Below are 19,981 nucleotides of genomic sequence, written 5' to 3'. Positions count from 1 at the left end.
GGCAAAGGCAGGTTTCTTTCTAGGAGTGATTAAAGATGCTAAAGGTAATGGGAAAATAATTTGGGAAAACCTAAATAAACTCTTGGGAAGGGAGGTACATAAATCAAACAATATTGAACTGAATGTAAATGGCATTTTAATCAAAGACTTTCAGTTATTATCTAATATATTCAATAACTTTCTTGTTGAATCTGTTAAAGAAATTACTTTACAAAATGTAAATAATGCGTAAATAACATTGATATTATTCCAATTGATGCTACCAAACCAATATTTAGCATTCCAGAAATATCTTTATCCAAAGTTAACCATATCATTAAGTCTTTAAATAACTCAAAAGCTAAAGATGTGCATGGTCTAGACACTGCCTTTCTGAAGATACACAAAGATGCTTTGATTGTACCAATTGCTCACTTTCTGAATCTATCATTTAGAAGCGCGATATTTCCCATTGCTTGGAAGAGTGCTAGGGTTACTCCAATATTTAAATCTGGAGATCCAAAAGATGTGAATAATTATAAGTCCATAAGTATCATTCCAGCTATTTCTAAAGTTGCTGAAAAATGGGCTGCTAAGCATTTAACTTCTCATTTTAACAAAAGCAATATGGGGCGGCTGAGGGGTAGAGCGGTTGTCCTCCAACCTGAAGGTCGGCAGTTCGATCCCCAGTCTTCCCCATCTGCATGCCGAAGTGTCCTTGGGCAAGATGCTGAACCCCGAATTTCCCCTCATAGAACAACAAAGTGCTGCTAATGGATGAATGTAAAACTGTACTGTAAAGTGCTTTGAGTGGTCATCAAGACTAGAAAAGCGCTATATAAATACAAACCATTTACCATTTATCAGATGAAATTTGGATTCAGAAATGAGCAAATAGCTGTTTCAGTTGAGCGTATTAAATCACAACTGGACTTATATGGTGAAGTTGGTGCAGTATTTCTGGATTTAAAAAAAAGCCTTTGATACTGTTAACCATAATGTGCTTCTAACTAAGCTGTCCTCATAATGTTTCTAGTGAAGCGATTAATTGGATACAATCCTATTAAACTCATGGAGGTCAAAAAGTTCATATGGGATGTAGCCAGTTCGACTTGCTCTATAATTATTGTGGAGTTCCCCAAGGATCAATACTGGGACCTCTTTGGTTCAGTGTTTACATTAATTATCTGCCGCTTATTTGTCCACAAGTGGATGCTCAAATGCATGCAGATGATACTGTTTTATTTGTTCATGGCAAAAGTAAGTCAGAAATTGCTCAGAAATTAGCAACAGCTATGACTAGTGTTTCTGGGTGGCACCTCAACACTAGTAAAACGGGTTGCATGTATTTTTCTAAGAGGTCCAATAGTACCATACACCCAGATGTGACTATTAATGGGAAACACATAACCGTTGTGGATCATTTTAAATACCTTTGCATAATTTTGGATTCTCACTTAACATTTAAAAAACATGTGAACTAAGTAGTAAAAACTGTTAAATTTGGATTAACTAATTTTAAGATTATAAGACCGTATATTTCGCTACAGGCAGCCAAATTATACATGCATGGGATGTTACTTTCTCATTTTAATTATTGCATGACATGCTGGTCTCAAACTGGAGTTACTACCGTAAGACCAGTTGAATCACTTCAGAAACAAACACTGAAAGTCCTGGATAAAAAGCCTAACAGTTACCATCATTGTAATATCATTTTCAAGTATAATTTATTCAGTATGGACAGCTTCAAACAATATACAGATATATGCCTGATGTTTAAAATTCTTAATGGACTAGCTCCTCTTCCTGGAGGAAGTGTTTACATTACAACTAAGAATAAGGACCGGAGGTTAACAAGGTCAGTAACCAGAGGAGACGGTTATGTACACAGTACATTTGGCAATTCTGTATTCTCAGTGAGAGCCTCCAAAATCTGGAATAGACTCCCTATAGTTATCAGAAACAGTACCAATTACACTTTTTAAAATTAAATTGAAATATTATTTAAAATCTAAGCAAATCTGTACACGAGTAATGCTCCCAAGTGGATTTATCTTGATGTGTTGATGTCCTCTCAGATGCTATGCATGTATATTGTAGTATAATTTTTGTTCATGTTCTGGGCAAGAATATTAGTATAATGCTTTTTTTTTCTTTTCTCCTTAACTGTATGTTATTTACCACACTAAGTTATTGTCTGATATGTGCTATATTCTGTTTCATATGATACATGTGTCCGACCACACACGTGTATAAAGTCTGTCTTGGTAAAAACAACAGACTTTATAAACTTAGTAAATGTATGGAACTGGAGGAGACCGGCTCCATACAAACCCTGTTTGGTTTGACGCAGCGCACAGAGCAAATGATAGACACTAAGAGGAGAAGTAAATTACAGACACACACTTCCCTCAGGTTCTGGGATCATAAATAAGCTTCACAATTATTTTATATAATCAATGGCTCATACAGATGAATCTGACTGGGGGCAAATGTGATCACTAGAAGTTTCCACAATAGAATTTAGTCGTAGGGGGCAGAGTGAGATTTGACGGAGCTGCGTCCCTCCATCAAATTTCTCTATTCTCTTCTTATTCTCTTGTTACAACAATCATTCATTGACAGAAAATCACGTCAATGATCTGAATGTCTTTAATTTATCATCTAGGGCAGCAGGGCTCCATCTGATAGGCCAAATATACTGACACGCAGAGCGTGAATGTGTGTCGCATAAAACACCAATTATCGCAGTTTTTGTCGTCTCTTGTGATACGTCTATAGCGCACGTTGATATCGCAATGACGATAGATTTTCGATATATTGTGTAGCCCTTGTCCAAACATGTATGTATTATTCGTTACCCAAATTAATACTGTAGGTGGACTTAGTGGAGCTGTGCATGGCTCCCTGGTGTCTGCACGAGACTTGGTGGCGCTGCGGCCGGGCTGTGTGCCCTCTCCTGGCTGTGGAGCTGTCCGTGGTTAATGAGTATATGCTCCCTTTAGGCAACATCATCAGAAAGCACCACATTCACTTCCATTGTTACGCAGACGACTCCCAGCTGTAGAAATCTAAGAAGCCTGATGAATCTAATCACTTAGTTCAAGTTCAGGAATGTCTCAAGAACATTAAGGCCTGGATGACCCAGAACTTCTTACTTCTAAATTCATACAAAACTGAGGTCGTTGTAATTGGCTCTAAACATCTCAGAGAAACACTGTCTGACCAGATAGTCACCTTGGATGGTGTTAGTTTGGCCCCTAGCTCCACTGTGAGGAACCGTGGAGTTTTGTTTAACCATGACATGTCATTTGACCCACATATAAAACAAGTCTCTAGGACAGCGTTCTTCCACCTTCGGATTATTGTGAAAATTAGGAACATCCTGTCTCAGAAGGATGCTGAGAAACTACTCCATGCATTTGTTACCACTAGACTAGATTACTGTAATTCTTTATTATCAGGATGTCCCAGTAAGTCTGTGAAAAGCCTCCAGTTGGTCCGAAAGGCTGCAGCACGAGTGCAGACAGGAACTAGTAGAAGAGATCATATTACTTCTGTCTTAGCTTCTCTGCATTGACTCCCTGTAAAATTCAGAATAGAGTTCAAGATCCTGCTCCTCACATACTAAGCTCTTAACAATCAAGCCCCTTCGTATATTAAAGAGCTCATAACAGCATATTGTCCCAATAGATCACTTTGCTCCCAAAACACAGGCTCCCTTGTGGTTCCAAGAATCTGTAAGAGCAGAATTGGAGGGAGAGCCTTCAGCTACCAGGCTCCTCTCCTGTGGAAACAGCTCCCACTCTGGGTACAGGAGGCAGACACCATCTCTACATTTAAGGTTAGACTTTCCTTAAAACATTCCTTTTTGATAAAGCCTATAGTTAGGGCTGGATCAGGTGAGTCCTGAACCATCCCTTAGTTATGCTGCTATAGATCTAGACTGCTAGGGGAACTCCAGACTATCACTAATTAAGTGCTTCTTTCTGTGTCTATCATTTGCTTGCACACTGCCAACTGAATCGAGCCAAACTGAGCACACCCAGCCATCTCCTCTGGCTCTCCATACATTGCCTGAGTTTACAGATGTGTTCGATGACACTGTGTGTGAGAGTTTGTGTGTAACTGTGTGTAAGTGCAAGAGAGAGAGGAAGAGAATGAGCGGAGCCAGGACGAGCTGAATTAACGAATGAATGTGCACAGCTATGAAAAAAGATTTTACTCACACAAAAAAAGTATTGATCATTATGGGGATCAGTGTTGATATTGTGGCTGTCATTTCAAACAAATCAACATTCTCTCAGAATCAACGTGCACTCTTTCTCATTGAAATATGGTGCACAGGTTTGCTCTGCCGAACACGCCCCCTATAAGCACGCGGACAAGACATGCAGGGCCTCAACAGACCAACATTCAAACCAGCTTTGTAGTACCGTTTAATACATAGTCAATGAATCGGGGTTTGTCAACCCCGAGTTAGTAAGTTGAACCAGCTTCGTAGAACAGGCCCCTAGTATCGTTAAAGGGAAACTGGTGTTTCTCTTTTGAGTGTTATAGTCTGCCCTGTCAGCATTTCTGTAAATTGGAATAGTTTGTTGTACAAGTCTGAGATTTTCTAAATATAACACGGTGACCTTTACGATAGTAAGGTACCTTAACATTAACTATGACCTAACAGGCTGTATTTTCGTGACGTGAACTGCATAGCACGGGGATACCTAAGATTACTTATCTGTTAGATGAATGCCTTAAAGTCCATAGAAGAAACACAAGTCAATGTAGTCTCAGCTGGCTGTGACGGCTAACAAGAAACCTATTAGCGACTAGACTTAACCTGTTAGCATTGAAGCTAACTGCCGAAACGTAAACGATCTGATATGAAAGGCATCTTACTTGTTAGCAGTGCACTACATTATTCGCCCATCAACTCTGGACGTCATATATTATGTTTTATTGCTTACACTCTATCGGTACTGGTTGTATTGTTTGTCAAAGTGAATCATGATCAGTGTTTTTGTTTTCGCCTACCCGTAAGTCCTCATCCTTCGCCATTTTGTCCAACCGGTCATCCCGCCCGGAGTGACGACTTCCGGGTGACGCCAAAACTGGGCCATATGGGCCGAGGGTTCTTATTATTCTCCTCCTCCTCCTCCTCCTCCTCCTCCTTTTCTTCTTCTTTTAGGCTTTATTGACAGTTGGCAAACAACGATTTGGTGCATTACCGCCACCAACTGGCCTGGAGTGTGGATCAGGCTGTCTTATATTATCTATTCTATTGAGAAACAAAAAAAAAACGTATTTTCTCTCAATTATATTTGTTTTTCTAAGATAATCAAATATTATTCGATAACCCTAGACAACATTATTGCGCTACGACCGATATGTTTGTCTTCCTTTCTGAATTTAAGGATTATTTTAAATTCCTCCCTCACAATCCTCCTGCTGACAACTCTATTACCTTAATCTGAACTATTTTCTTCCAAGCTTCTTTTACTACTTTGACTCCACAACAAACTCCCCTTACCTAGCCTGTTCTCTCTCTTCCCACATCCTTCTCTCCTACTAGAGACTGTGGTCCATCATAAATCCATATCATCACCCTCATCATCCTGAGTTGCCTTCCTAATCCAGTCACAAACCAGTATGCCAACTGCCAAATCCTAAATCCAAAATTTGTTTTCAAAGCCAATGTATCAAAATTGTTTTCCAATCCAACCATTCAACAAAACACAACTCCCTCTGTCCAAGCCTTCCATCATGAGCCTAGGGTGCGATCAGATAGGCAAAATAATCTCCTTTCCTAACTACAATTCCTTGACTATATATACATATATACCCTGGGATACCATCCAGCCCAGGGGATTTGTGGGGGTTGACCGTTTTGAAGGACTGTCTAACGTCGGCAGCCTCTAGGGTCAATGTTGCAGCCTCATTGTCCACACATGGGCGTGCGGAAGGAACTGGGTTGTGTTTGAACCAGGCTTAGAAGGTGTTGAGCTCGTCTGGGAGTGATGCAGTGGACTGAACTATGTCCCTGGTCCTCCCTTTGTAGTCTGTAATGCAGCATAATGCGGACCATAACTCCTCCATCCACAAAATGGTTAATCTTGGAGTTCCACAAGGTTCTGTACTGGGACTGATACTCTTCACTTTATATATGCTTACTTGAGGCAATATTATCTGAAAGCACTATATACATTTCCATTGTTATGCAGATGCCACCCAGCTGTATTTATCTTTGAAGCCAGATGAAACTAATAAGGTAGTAAAACTGGTTGACAGGATGACCTACATCTTTTGCCTCTAAATTCAGATAAAACTGAAGTCACAGTACTTGGCCATAAACACCGCAGAGAAAAATTATCTGACCTTGGAGTTATATTTGACCAGGACATGCCATTTGACAGACACATAAAACAAGTCTCTAGGACTGCCTTCTTCCACCTGCGCAATGTCATGAATATTAAAAACATTCTGTCTCAAAAGGATGCTGAGAAACTAATCCATGCATTTTTTACCTCTATAATGGGCTATATAAATTCTTTATTATGTCCCAGTATGTCTGTGAAAAGCCTCCAGTTCATCCACAATGTTGCAGTACGAGTACTGATAGGAATTAGTAGAAGAGATCATATTACTCTTGTTATAGCTTCTCTGCATTGACAACCTGTACAATTCAAAATAGAATTCAAAATCCGGCCCCTCACATATTAAGCCCTTATTGATCAAGCTCAATCATATATTAAAGAGCTTTTCGCATCCTATTATTCTAATAGATTACTTCAATCCCTAAATTCAGGCTCACTTGTGGTTCATTGAGTCTTTAACTAGAATTGGAGGTAGAGCCTTCAACTATGGTTCCTTCGTAAAAACCAACTCACATTTAAGGTTCTGGAGGCAGACACCGTCTCTCATTTATGATTAGATTCAAATCATTCTTCTTTGATAAAGGATATATATAGTTAGGGCTGGCTCAGGTGAGCCCTAGACTGCTGAAGGAACCCCCATGATACACTTAGCACTTCTCTCTCCCAGCCTCTGGTTCTGCCAGAGGTTTCCCCCTGGGAGGTTTTTCTCTTCACAGTTGCCAAGTGCTTCCTCATTATAGTAACTGTTGAGTTTATCTTTTGTAAGATCCAAACCTTATGTGTCTTGGAATATTGTAAGTTGTGAATTTGCACTGCAAATATACAATCAAATTGTAATATTGAATATCGTATATAAAAGCCAGTCCCTCTCAACATTAGCTTTACAAAAATGCCACTATGTCCTAAACTTAAATCATCAACATTTTAGTTTACATCCAGTCTTGAAACCTTTGGTTATAAACAGGTCAACTCTCGTATTTAGCTGACAACGACACTACAATGGAAATTTGCGGATGAGCCTGAAATGTCTATTTATCAGATCCGAGTTAACGTACGTGCTGTTATATACTGTCTGTGGACCAAATCCACATTCGCCGCGCTGTGTATTCTGGGAACACGCACTAGTTTCAAGATGGCGGCGAGCAGGAGGCTGGCCAAGGTAAATCTCCCGATCCCGTTATTTTCCTACAATTTGTGAAGTGGAATGACTCATGGCGGCTAAGGGACACATTCGTTCTTCGCCTAAACTCATATAGGCTTATGTTGTGTGAAGAAACAGTTGGCAGCAGGTTTAGTGGTAAACTTATTATAAACGAGAGGTCACCACTGTCCACCCAGCCGACCCAGTATTAACGTTAGGCAGCTAAGCACCGGCAAATTAGGCCAGTAAATCTAGGTTCAACCCTGCGAAGACTACAATCGAAATGGTGTATCGTGTGCTACCAACAACACCGGTTCATGAAGCTGAGTGTTATATTACCGACTGAGCGACTTTCTAATGTGTCAAACATTAGATCACCATCGAGTTTCCACCGCACAAGGCGTTTGCTAATCAGCTAACTCGCTAGCTTCAGATCTTAGCTGCGTTTCAGCTAGCTAGCCAGCGAACGTCAGCCTAACTCAGTCACCCGGCTTTGTCTGTTATCAGATCATGGGTGCGCTCGAACATAGTGTAAACCCACATTTTACACTTGCTACTTCTGTTGTTTTGAAAAGAGGTGATGGCATATGATGTATGTGTTAACGTATTCGGTTACCTGTGTTAAATGTAAGATCGTGTGCCTCTGCTTCCATGCACCTTTTATTTCAGAAAATTACCAATGTAGATTACATAGGTAGATTACATTAGTTTCACTTTTCCCTTTGACAGATTGTTTATTTAAATCACAATTTGCAGATTGTAGTTGCTCTTATGTGAAAGTAGAAGTAAAATATAACCACTGTTGACCCATAAAAATGTGTTGATTATTAACTCGACCTATTTTGATTATTTCGATAAATCTATTGTAGGAAATGTAGAGGTCATAATTCAGGATTTTGAAGAGCCAGACTGAGCCACATTTCTTAATTTTTCAAGACAATGGGGCAATTGTGTCTCAACATCAGTGTACAATTTGACTTTTCACACCATTTAAAATGCAGGCCAAAACTTTGGATAATTATCCTTGCAAAATCATACACTTTATGTGTGGTGTTGTGATCATTACACATGGTGTGCCAATTTTCAGTCAATAAGAGCAACAGCTACTTTGAACTTGATGACACAATATTTAGCTTTCAAAAGCATTAAAAGTACTGATCTTTGAAACACCACAACCATATTATCAGAATATAATCCCACTGAAGAATTCCACACAATAAACTCAAACACAGATTTTTCACCAAGCATTGGAAACTTTTTTAATGAGCCTTTTCTGTGTTTGTAATATAACATATGTTAAGTGTAGTGTTTGGCATTTTGTAGTGTTGGGAATACAGTAGGGATGGCACGATACCAAAAATGTAGTAGTCGATACCGATACCATTAAATTTCCACTATTCTCGATACTGCTGCAAATAACAAAAACAAAACAATAAATCTCATTTACTTCATCACACACTCCTTTTATACAAATATTTGAACCTACAAAAAAACAACTGTCTATGTAGCCTTCAAGTAATAAATAAAAGAAAACACTATTAATAATATAAAACAGAACAGTGGCATGTAGGAACATTATTAGATTTAAGTTATCAGGTATAGCTCAATGACTGTAAGAAAACCGCAGAGGCTGCACACGCAATGTACAAATACACACCCCTATATACTCGAGTGCAAGCGTCCTGATGCACCAAAATTGAACAGGCTCTTTCCTGACCCATATCACACCCTTCCACCAAGTTTCAATCAATCAAATTTAATTTGTATAGCCCATATTCACAAATCACCAATACCATTCGTGGCGATCCGCCTTGTAGTTTTTATTGTAATCCTGTTTATTACCATACAGACAAACCAGCGCAGATGAAAACATAACCTCTTTGACTGAAGTAATGAAACAAAGAGATCATCATAGTTTGTGCAAAATTGTGTGTCTTTTGCTACCATTTTCAACCAAGGTATAAACAGAAACAGGCCAAAGAATGAGATTGCATCAGTGGTTGGGGGGTTAAATATTGTGATTGGCCATTAAACCCAGTCCTGCATGCATGCAACACCAAAGTCCCCAAATGACAGTCACATAGAGAGGGCTGGTGTTATGCTGACTTTTGCCTGCCTCCTGAGAGCTACATGCCCATCCTGAGAATGCACAAAGCTAAAGCTAAAACTACCATTGTCATGCCAAGATTTATATATTGTGTATATTTGTCATTATTAGTTTACAAATTGTGAACGTAAGTGATGTTCAATCCAACGAGAGTGGACGCTTGTGTGTGCGTGCGTGCTCGGAGCGAGCTGGAGTTTACACACACACAGGCCCCTGGGCTCCGCCTCGACTCACTCACTCACTGTGAGCTGAGAGGTGCGTTCACGTGAAGCAGCCGGTCAGTGACTTTGTTGAAGAACAGTGGAAACAAAACAGTGAAAACACAGTTTCCTCTACTGTTTGATCCAAATCTCCTCAATGATCAGAAGGCATGTCCCGACATTTATATTCGAGTCGAAGCCAGGTCATTTACACAGTGTTTTAAGCCTAAATGTCCGCTGATATCTTCCGACGAGGTGCATTCAGGGACCGTTGGAAATGCTACACGTAAACGGTAATTCTAGTTTCGGTTCATTATGAAACTTTGGCAGGAAGAAATTGAATGTGATGGACTGTGATGAGAAACACTGTTACCTCCCATTAGACAAGGTCAACACAATCAAATCAGATTAATTCCCCACTGTTCATGCACCATGACAAAAAAGTACAAGTTTGTAGTGCAGCAAACATTTTGGAAACATTGCGAGCATCCCACCTGCAAGTAAAATAGTTGTAAAGGCAGCTGGAGATAACACATGTCCAGGAAGGTACAGTAAGACACTAGGAATAGAACGGAAAAGCAATAAATCATTCCTCATAAATCTGGTTAATTACTTTGAACCAATTCCATACTGGTTCTGATTTAGGGCTTCTAACAACTACTTTTGATAATTGATTAATCTATCGATTATTTTTTTAATTAATTGATTATAATCTGATAAAAATGATAAGAGCAGAATTTTATCTTTTCCCACACTGTCTTCGAAAGGCAACTGTCTCCTTGTGCAATGCTCTTTCTATATGTATTTAAGATATCTGCAATTTAATTATGACTATAATTCCAGTTTAAGATATCACCTCAGTTCAAGATACCTTAAATTAACTTTTAACTGGTAAGAATGGTGTTGGAGATATCCTAAACTTGAATTATAACTTGTCAGAATGAAATTATAGATATCTGAAACTGGAATTAAAGACAGTAGTAACTCAGCTGAATTTATTATAAACCCCATCCACAAGAATTGCAAAAGTAGTTTGAATGCTAGTCAGTGTTATTACAGATGCTGAAAAATTGAGTAGCCTAATCAGAATTAAAGATATTGTTTGAATAGTCAGAAACTGATGTTATAGATATATTGCCTAAAAATTCTTACTTTTCACAATGAGTGTGATTAGTCGTAATGATGACTTTGATATCTTTAGAGTTAATTCTGGATAAACAGACTTGGTTAACCAGAGTTTAAATGGCTTGGCCTGTTAAATGTTCCTCTGTGTGAAAAAGAGCTGTCACTCATAGTAGAGTCTCTGTCACAGACAAGCTGCACTTCAAAACATGAATTCACGTCTGTATTCACACATAACCTGGCGATGTAACATCTTCCAGCAGGTTGTTTTTGTGCTTTAGAACATAATCACTATTTTGTGTGTTTGTTTCACTGCTTTGTGTACACTGTCGGCCCTCACCTTATTGGTCGCTCGAACACTGCTGCTGTCTCTCTCCTTGTTGAGCCGGGGAAGAATCAGTAATCAGAAATGTGGAAACACTGCATTAAAGCCTTCATGCATGTTGCACAGCAGCACAACATCACTGTTGTAAACCTTAAAGTTGTTTACAATCTGCTAAACTGATCAAAGAGGAAGAAAAAGGCCAACATCTCTTCTTTCCAGGTTCATACCCCAGTTTTGCTGCTATGCTGAGATCAGCTTTGGATATTTTGCAGCTAACAGTCTTATTTGAAGGCTACAATGTAAAGTATTTAGACACTTTTGATGACGTGGGTCGTACAATTCTCTGCTTTATCGTTTGCTGTGTTTGTCTCAGACATTCTTTAAACGCTTACTCCAGAGTAGACAGCGTTGTCATGTGAGCTACACAAGGCATGGCATAGGTTGCTTTACTTCCCCCACCTCAGGAGACGTTGCTACAATGAGTAATTGATTATGAAATTAGTTGCCAACTGTTTTTATAATTGATTATACGTGATAAGTTGTTGCTTCCCAGTTATAATTCAAAACTGGTTCTCTGTATCATAGATCCTGTGTTTGGATCACAGGATGACAGTGCCAAGTACAGGTGTAAATGGACTTACATGCGTTTGGAGGTTGTCTGGGACACGTGGTCACATTCTTTTAGCTGTTTAAATGCAAATGTGTCCTAATGCATCATAATGCCGCACAATTGTTACCACTGCTGGTAGTAGCACATTAGGCCTGGTTGCCTTGAACTGTCTTGGAGCATCCTGCCAGAGTGTCCTCCCTCCCCACTTTGTTTGCACTTTAAAAATAAACACCAACAATAATCATTAGTTATTAGGACCCTTACAGTACTTGAAAAGTATTGTTTTTTTGTTTGATTCACTGTAGAATTTAAGAGGCTCGCATTTAAACAAATAGAAAAAAGTTCACCTGCCACACACAACACGAGACGCACACTTGTGCACACTCAGTTTGTGTCTGAAGAGTGTTGGAGACAAGCAGGCTGCAGTTCTTACTGCTGATTATCCCACAATGCGGGCAGTGTTCCTTTTCACTTCATTGTTGCAGAAAGACACCCTACTTATCCAGGAACACATGAATATTAGAGGTTATCAACAAAATGGCTTGTTGACAGGTGCTAAAAAAATGCACCTCAATGCAGTGGTGCTGCTTAGGGGGTAGGCAGGCGGAGCCACCCTGATACAGTAAAAGCTATTATCAGTTTTTCCTGATTTTAAGGCTGAGGTGCAGGACAAAAGTCTAAAATGAATGACTGTTAAATCAAAGTGGAGAGCATCAATATAACTATAAATAGTATAAATAAATATAATATATATATCTTACTGCAGTCAGATGGAGGGGAGCGGTGTTGGATATACAGTGTGGAAGTGGGATCTTCACAAACTGAGGGCTGTCCACTTGTGATTGGATCACTCCTGATGAATGTCATTACCAGGTCTGAACAGGGCCTGTTATGGAGTGAAAAGTAGAAATATTTCTATATATGTATGTATATGTACTGAAAACATTTTTTAAATTCTGTCTTATCTGCATTCTTCTTCTTTAATATACGATGTTTGCTTCTTTTCTCAGGAACTTGACGAGATTCGCAGGTCTGGAATGAAGAACTTCAGAAACATTCAAGTTGAGGAATCAAACCTATTGTCATGGCAAGGGCTCATTGTTCCTGTAAGCAGACATCCTTGTTTGATTGGTCTGACATCTGAAGGCTCAAACTTTCCTTTACTAACCTCCATCTCTAATTTTCAGGACAACCCCCCTTATGACAAAGGTGCATTCAGGATCGAAATCATTTTCCCCACTGAGTACCCATTCAAGCCTCCCAAGATCACGTTCAAGACAAAAATCTATCACCCCAACATTGATGAGAAGGGCCAGGTGTGCTTGCCTGTAATCAGTGCTGAGAACTGGAAGCCTGCCACCAAAACTGACCAAGGTAAGTGAGAGACAGAGTGACTACTTCCATTCACCTCAAAGTTCTTTATGTTAACCTTTTTATATAACTAGGTTCTTAGGTTTCTGGTATAACTACAGTTTTTCAAATAAATACTAGTACCATACACTATGAAACCGTCTTCCGCTCCTGCAAACATTTTATCAGTTTAGTCCACAGAAACCCAAACGTACAAAGTAAACGTCAGTGCTGTGAGTGTCCTAATAACCTGTGATCAGTGATGGTATTTATCGTTAATGTGTAAAGTGACGACCGAACCTTTTTAATGTGCGTCTGTCCTGGTCCTGAAGCAGTGGTGGGTATAATTATTCAGTGTCAACCTAACCTGACGTGGCTGTAACTATTCCAGCCACATGATTGGTTCGGCGCAGCGTTATTCTCATTGTCATTGGCTGTCCGTGTTGTCTGGCAAAACATGGATGGAATGAGTTCTATCGACGTGGTATCCACCATGTCTTATATTTCTATTAATGAAAAGTTATATTGCGATAATTATCTTTATCGCCCAGCCCTGCGAGTCGTATATTTCCCTTGTGCAACGCTTTGCATTCACTTCATGCAGGCGAACCTGCAGTCCCCGTGGACTGAGTCTCCCTGTAGACGTGCGTTTTCATTCTCACTGCAGCAGCAGTCACATGTACATCTATAATAAGTCATTATTGGTCTGTATTTATATAGCGCTTTCTAGTCTTGATGACAACTCAAAGCGGTTAACAGTACAGCTTACATTCACCCATTCACACACACAATCGTAGAGTGCATCCATGTGCAGCACTTTTCTCTATGAGAAGGGGCAATTTGGGGTTGGGGATTCGGATTGGGGAAGACTGGGATCTAACCGCTCACCTGCTGGTTAGAGGACGACCACTCTAACCCCTGAGCTATAGCCGCCCCTGGTTATGTCATTAAAGTTAACAAGTTTTGACCTTGATCTTAACAATAATCCAAATTATACACAGCCTAATGCTATAAATTGAAGGCTACTTATCCAATGTCAAAAACCATCCTACATGCATGAAGACAAACAAGAAAACAACAATTGCATGGAAATAATGAACATTAATGACATTGTAAGTCTGGCATTTCATGGTGTTGAAGCTCTAACCCAGGATTAGCATGCACACTACTGGTAGCCTCACAAACTGTGGTTCACACACTACACGATCTTTCGCCAGATGAAACCCCTATTTAATCCAAATTAAACTTGTTCAGGAAAATGCGTGCGAGAAGAGACAATCTGATTCCGACAGATCCTCCTGCTCTTCTGTGTCATCATGCTCACAGAAAGACTCATGAGGCTGGAAGAGAGGTAAAACACGTCAGTGGATGTCACAGTTGGAAAGATTGGAGTGCGGCTTGGGCTGCATTTTTCTGTCCGAACCCATCCAAGCCAAACAGAAAATCAACCGAGCCTGACCGGAACCCGACACACTTTTTTTTTCTTCTGTGAACCCAAGCCCGATGCTGTTAATATAATCTGTACTTAGTTTTTTGTTACCCTGTCCCTCCCATGCATGGTTATTGCTTGATTTCCCTGATTACAGGCATTTGCAATGTAAATACAGAAAAAAATCAGAGGGCTTCACATCATTTCATGTACCTTCACCCGGTCCTTCCCTCTGATTGGCTGGATGTGTCACCAATGCCTATCAGAAATCCAGCCTGCTGGATGCATCGGCGAGCCTCTCTAATAACATCATTGAAGAGTTCACACATAGTGATTGGCCTCTACTAAAACCTGTAATTTTGCTCTGCTTCATTGTATTAGAAACATTTTTGGTACAGATAATGTCCAGATGTTGTGCTATGGATTTGCTTGAGGTTTTGAGGTACGTCTACATGATTCCATGGGGGATATTAACAATACAATTATACTTTTCTGCTTGGTAGAAATATAATCCTTTATTTATTTTGTGTTCTACCTGTTTTACCTGTATATACATTCCAAGACTATTCATCTAGGCTCTATAGTTTCAGAGATATACACTATTGAATTTAGGCATGCCATTTTTGAGCAGGGTCATGGGATAAGGGCCTAATCAAAAAGTACAAAAAAAATAAAAATTTAAATCAGGAAATTTAGAAGAAAACAAACATAGCTCTTAGTACTAAATTTCAGTATCAGATGTATTTCAGTACTCAGTTTAAGTCTTTAAAGTTGCATTCAGACATGCGCAGAGCTCTGGAGATCTTTTTTTTTTACGTAGATGTCCAAGTGAGAGCTTCAGGATTTTCTACAGACGTTCTCCGCCTGGCCCCCTCATATATAGTCTACAGAATCTCCGGAAGGAGCCGATGTAAGAACCCAGCAAGAAATCTTCCGCAGGATTAGTTGTGGGGGGGGGGGGGGGGTTGATGACGATTCTAACAAGTGACAACCGGAAAAGAAATTAAAATAAAACAAGAATACAAACATCTATTGATGGAAAAAGCAGTGTCATACTCGTAGAAGTCACAGATGAAGATGTCAAGAGAGCTGGTGATAGGAGCCGACACTGGTTGCTGTAAACAAAAACATGTGATCTCCACAACAGAATTAATGCCTCTGCTTGTTGAGCCACTCCTCACATGAATCTTCCGGAGGATTTATTGCTGTTGTCTGAGCTGAGAACCTCCCACTTTTTTGTTTGTGTGAAAGGAAACATCTGGAGAAAATCTGGACCCAATTCTCCAGAGTTCTTCCTGAGGGCATGTCTGAAAACGGATCATGAAAAAGATACTACAAAAAAACTAGATTGGAACACATTTTGAGTGTTATGGTGTCTTTTATTGTTGTGCACAGAGATATTATCTGCATCGTGTTTCACTGTCTCATTGGTAAATGAAACGAGGCAGACCCTTGCTAATGTGGAGTTACATTTTTTCCTTATAAGAGCAGTCACAATATAAGATTTTCACTACTTTGGCCACATAATGATAATGATTCTATAAAAATATCTATAAAAAGCTTGAATAATGATAATAAATAATGACAGCATTTCCCAAAGAATTAATTAATTCTGTGAAATGTTCCATTGTTAGGTGTTTGTTACAGTTTATTTAACTTTCTGGGGTACTTAAGAAAGCTTCCTTTAATACACTATATCCATTAATTTTATTTTTCATTTTCACCTGCTTCATTTAACCAACTTAAGTTATCATAAATACCAAATATTCATGAATTTTCAGTATCCCTTAAAGGGATAGTTCACCCAGAAATGAAAATTCACTCTATCTACTCTACTCTACTATCTACTAAATGAAAATGAAAACAGGTGCAATGGAGAGGCAAAAGCAAGACAACCTCCAAAAAAGGAATGGTTTTTCATGTAGTGGCCTCAGACAATTGCTCTTTCCTGATCCTTCATGACTTTTCATGACTGACTTTTCTCTAGATTTGTGTTCTGCTACTGTCCTTGTCACTAGGGCTGGGCGATATGGCCCTTTTGATGCAAACATTTCCCCAGTATGATGATTCAAGTAGACCTATTTTTTTTTATTTTGCATGCAAAAAGGTGAAAATCACAATCAAGTTACATTTAGCAAACTGTTTAATTTGAACCAGGCAGCTGCAGGTCAATGCCAGGCCTCATGTGGCCAGAATGTGAAGGCAGTTCCTGGATAATGAAGGGATTGATGTCATTGACTGGCCCTCACACTTCCCTGACCTAAATTCAATTTAGCACATATGAGACGTTATGTATTGGTACATCCGACGCTGCCAAGAACCATCCCAGACAGTCCAGGAGCTCACTGATCCTCTGATGCAGGTCTGGGAGGAGATCCCCCAGGACACCATTCGCCGACTTATCAGGAGCATGCTCAGAGGTTGTCGGGGGTGCATACAGGCACGTATGAGTTGCCGTGATGACATTCATGCAAGTTGGAGTAATTTAAATTTTTTACTTGGATTTTCGGTGTGGTTTTGAATCCAGCCCTCAATGGGTTGATGATTTTGCTTTCCATTGACCGTTATGGCGTCATTTTGTTGTCAACACTCAGCAGTGTATTTTTTTCACTGTAAATTACTTTTTAAAAAAATTTTTAACCAACAGCAGTCCTGATCCTAACAAACATTCATTTTCAGAATTTGAGTTTGTTTTCATAATACCTAGATTGTTTCATATGAAACAAACAATTAAGTATTTTCCATATACCAAATGCTAGGGAGGAAATCTTTTTTTTAAAATTTCCCAGTCTTGGATAAAGTATGGAATGTAATGGAAAACCTATCCTTCAATCCATTCAAAACCTTCCCCAAACAAGGTTCAGGGCATCAGATAATGGTCATGGGTTTCTTTTATTTACTTAATTTTTTATGTGAAATATATACTATACTTCCAAAACGTTTCTTTGAAATCCAATGTTTTACTTAAAGGGGCAGTGTGTAGAATTTATATCTTTGCAAATCTGGGATAAAATCTGCATATATAAGTTATATTAACTGTAGGAAGTGTTTTGTTTCTGTAGTATGAGCCTTACCCATTACCACGGGTCCTCCTCCCACGACACATCGTCATATTGTATCGCCATATTGCTACAGACACCTGGAGCAGACAAACGAGTTGGCGTCTCGCGCAGAGGTGTGGAAATTTCTCTATTCTTCGATGCGATGCAGACGTGGACGACTCTGCACCGATGCAGAGACGGAACATAGTAACATAACACAGTGTTTTAACTTCACTGTTGCAGAAGAAGCGACGTCCCGTTTACCCAGGAACATAAATATGAATTCATCAGGTTTTTATAAAAATCTGTTCTAAGTGTGAGTGAGTAGAAAACAAGAAAGGAACAGAGTCACTTTGTTGACCAGCGGAGTAATGAGCCTTAGTGCAGTGGTGCTGATTTAAGATAAGATAGACCATTATTGATCCACACACCGGGGAAATTCAGTTGTTACAGCAGCAGGGCCGTCAGAATAAGGTAGACAAGAGACTAAAAAAATATAAAAAGTCAATAGAATTAAAATAAACATAAAAATTAAATAAAAAAAATGCTAAGTATTTACATGATAGACACCTTTTCACTGTAGTGGTTTGTATGAAATTGTATAAGTAAAGTGCAGTGGCACAGGATGATTGTAAGGACAAGTAAAGTGTTTTGTGCATAAGAACAAAAATTGTACATAAGAAGAACACTGTACATAAACACACAAAAGTAATTTCCTGGTCATTTGACTTATATTGCGGTATATATTATATCGACTGATGAAAAAAAAAATGTTTGTGATAAGATCGCCCAGCCCTAGTTGGTTTACACACTGACTGAATCCAATTGAGTCTAATATTGAAATGAATGCAACACTAAGGCTATTATTATTATTATTATTATTATTATTATATTAAAGTCACCGACAAGAATAACTATTACTTAATAATGAATACTGTAATATCTGATTTTAGGACTAGGCTTGATTTTTAAAAATTAAAAAAAAAAAAAAATCAGGCAATTCTGTTTAAAAATTCAGAATAAGCGCCAGGAGCATGGTACACTACAGTTACCAGGATTGGCTGTTGTGATTTCTTGGGTGGGTGTGGCAGAAGAAGAAAAAGACTTTCAGATGAGTTATAGTTTAGTTTAGGTATGGTCTGACCTTGTTTGTAGGGTCAGGGACAAGTTCCCGAAATTATCATGTACCAATGGAAATATAGTATAAGAAGAAGAAGAAGACGACGACAAACAAAAAAAGTCAAAGGAAAACAACACACATCATGCCTAGAAGGAAGCACTGTCGTGATGCCTAATGCAAGAGATTAGAGTGCAGTTGTGAATCTAAGGTTTGCTGATTGGCCGGTAGTATGCTAATAATAGCTACAGAAATCAGCAGCAGTGTATACTCTGTATTGATGTGTAAGATATGGAAAATTAACCTGACAAGAATGAACCCCTCAGGGGCAACCATGTTGTGTAGTTTAAAAAATGACCATGGAAGATGGTCTACTTCCTCTTTAAAACCTTTGTCAAAATGACTTTCTCAGTTACCGTCAACAAAGGACAAGAAAATGAATGTACCTTCCACTGCATGTGTTCGCTGATGGCCAAATCTACACAGCCTCCTCAAGGGGAAAGCGAGCCACCAATGTCAAATTAATCAGATCCGCACAAAATTGAACTTGCTTGATAGCATCAGCACTCTACAGATTTCTTTTCACAAATATCTCAGCATTTTTTTTGATAAATTCCTGGATTCACCTCCTGATCCGAATCTGTACCAGAATTTAATGGGGTCTTTTATACCATACCAAATCCTTCCTGTTGTTCTCTAACAAAGTCTCTGATTTAATCCTTGACCAATGAGACTATTGATAATTAACTGCTCATATTGTTATTACCTCCGCTCAGGAGGTTATGTTTTCATCTGCGTGCATTTGTTTGTTTCTTTTTCACCAAAAGTAGCTGGTATACGCAGGTTTTTTCCGCAAACAAAAAACTCAGACACTATCTCACTTCGTCTTGCCAAAGTGTTGACTTCCCCCTGGGTGTCTTGTTTACATTACTGCCAATTATAGCCAGAGCCAATTTAAACCTGTTGACTTTCCAAACCTCATAGCTTGTGAACACACTGTCATTAGGCAGATAAATGGTGGGCCTCTGTTCTGAGGCCTTGACCTCAGTGTGTGAGTGCATCACCAGGAAAAAATCCTAGATCACTCTACCATTATATCAGTATTCAAAGAACACCACTGCATCATGTCGTTATAATGTAGTATACGTCTATGTCTATTGAGCAAGTATTAAGTCTGATTTATAGT

At 39.1% G+C, this 19,981-nt stretch overlaps 2 protein-coding genes across 2 annotated transcripts in view; one reads left to right on the top strand and one right to left on the bottom strand.

Moving 5' to 3' along the window:
- Positions 1-5,159, bottom strand: part of pias2 (protein inhibitor of activated STAT, 2) — a 28,700-nt gene extending 23,541 nt beyond the window's left edge. The window contains exon 1 of the mRNA XM_034595788.1: positions 5,014-5,159. The gene's annotated coding sequence lies outside the window, so the exon portion shown is untranslated. The remainder of the gene's footprint in view (positions 1-5,013) is intronic.
- A 2,251-nt stretch (positions 5,160-7,410) lies between these two features.
- The window catches only part of ube2l3b (ubiquitin-conjugating enzyme E2L 3b), a 14,695-nt gene continuing 2,124 nt past the window's right edge, over positions 7,411-19,981 (top strand). Inside the window, exons 1-3 of the mRNA XM_034595888.1 lie at positions 7,411-7,512; positions 12,869-12,964; positions 13,046-13,232. Coding sequence (XP_034451779.1) covers positions 7,486-7,512; positions 12,869-12,964; positions 13,046-13,232 — 310 coding nt within the window. The 5' untranslated portion in view covers positions 7,411-7,485. The remainder of the gene's footprint in view (positions 7,513-12,868; positions 12,965-13,045; positions 13,233-19,981) is intronic.

The sequence above is a fragment of the Hippoglossus hippoglossus genome, chromosome 9 (genome assembly GCF_009819705.1).
Source record: "Hippoglossus hippoglossus isolate fHipHip1 chromosome 9, fHipHip1.pri, whole genome shotgun sequence".
Classification (NCBI taxonomy): domain Eukaryota; kingdom Metazoa; phylum Chordata; class Actinopteri; order Pleuronectiformes; family Pleuronectidae; genus Hippoglossus; species Hippoglossus hippoglossus.
The sequence above is the reverse complement of the archived record's forward strand: the minus strand, read 5'-3'. Positions and strand labels throughout refer to the sequence as shown.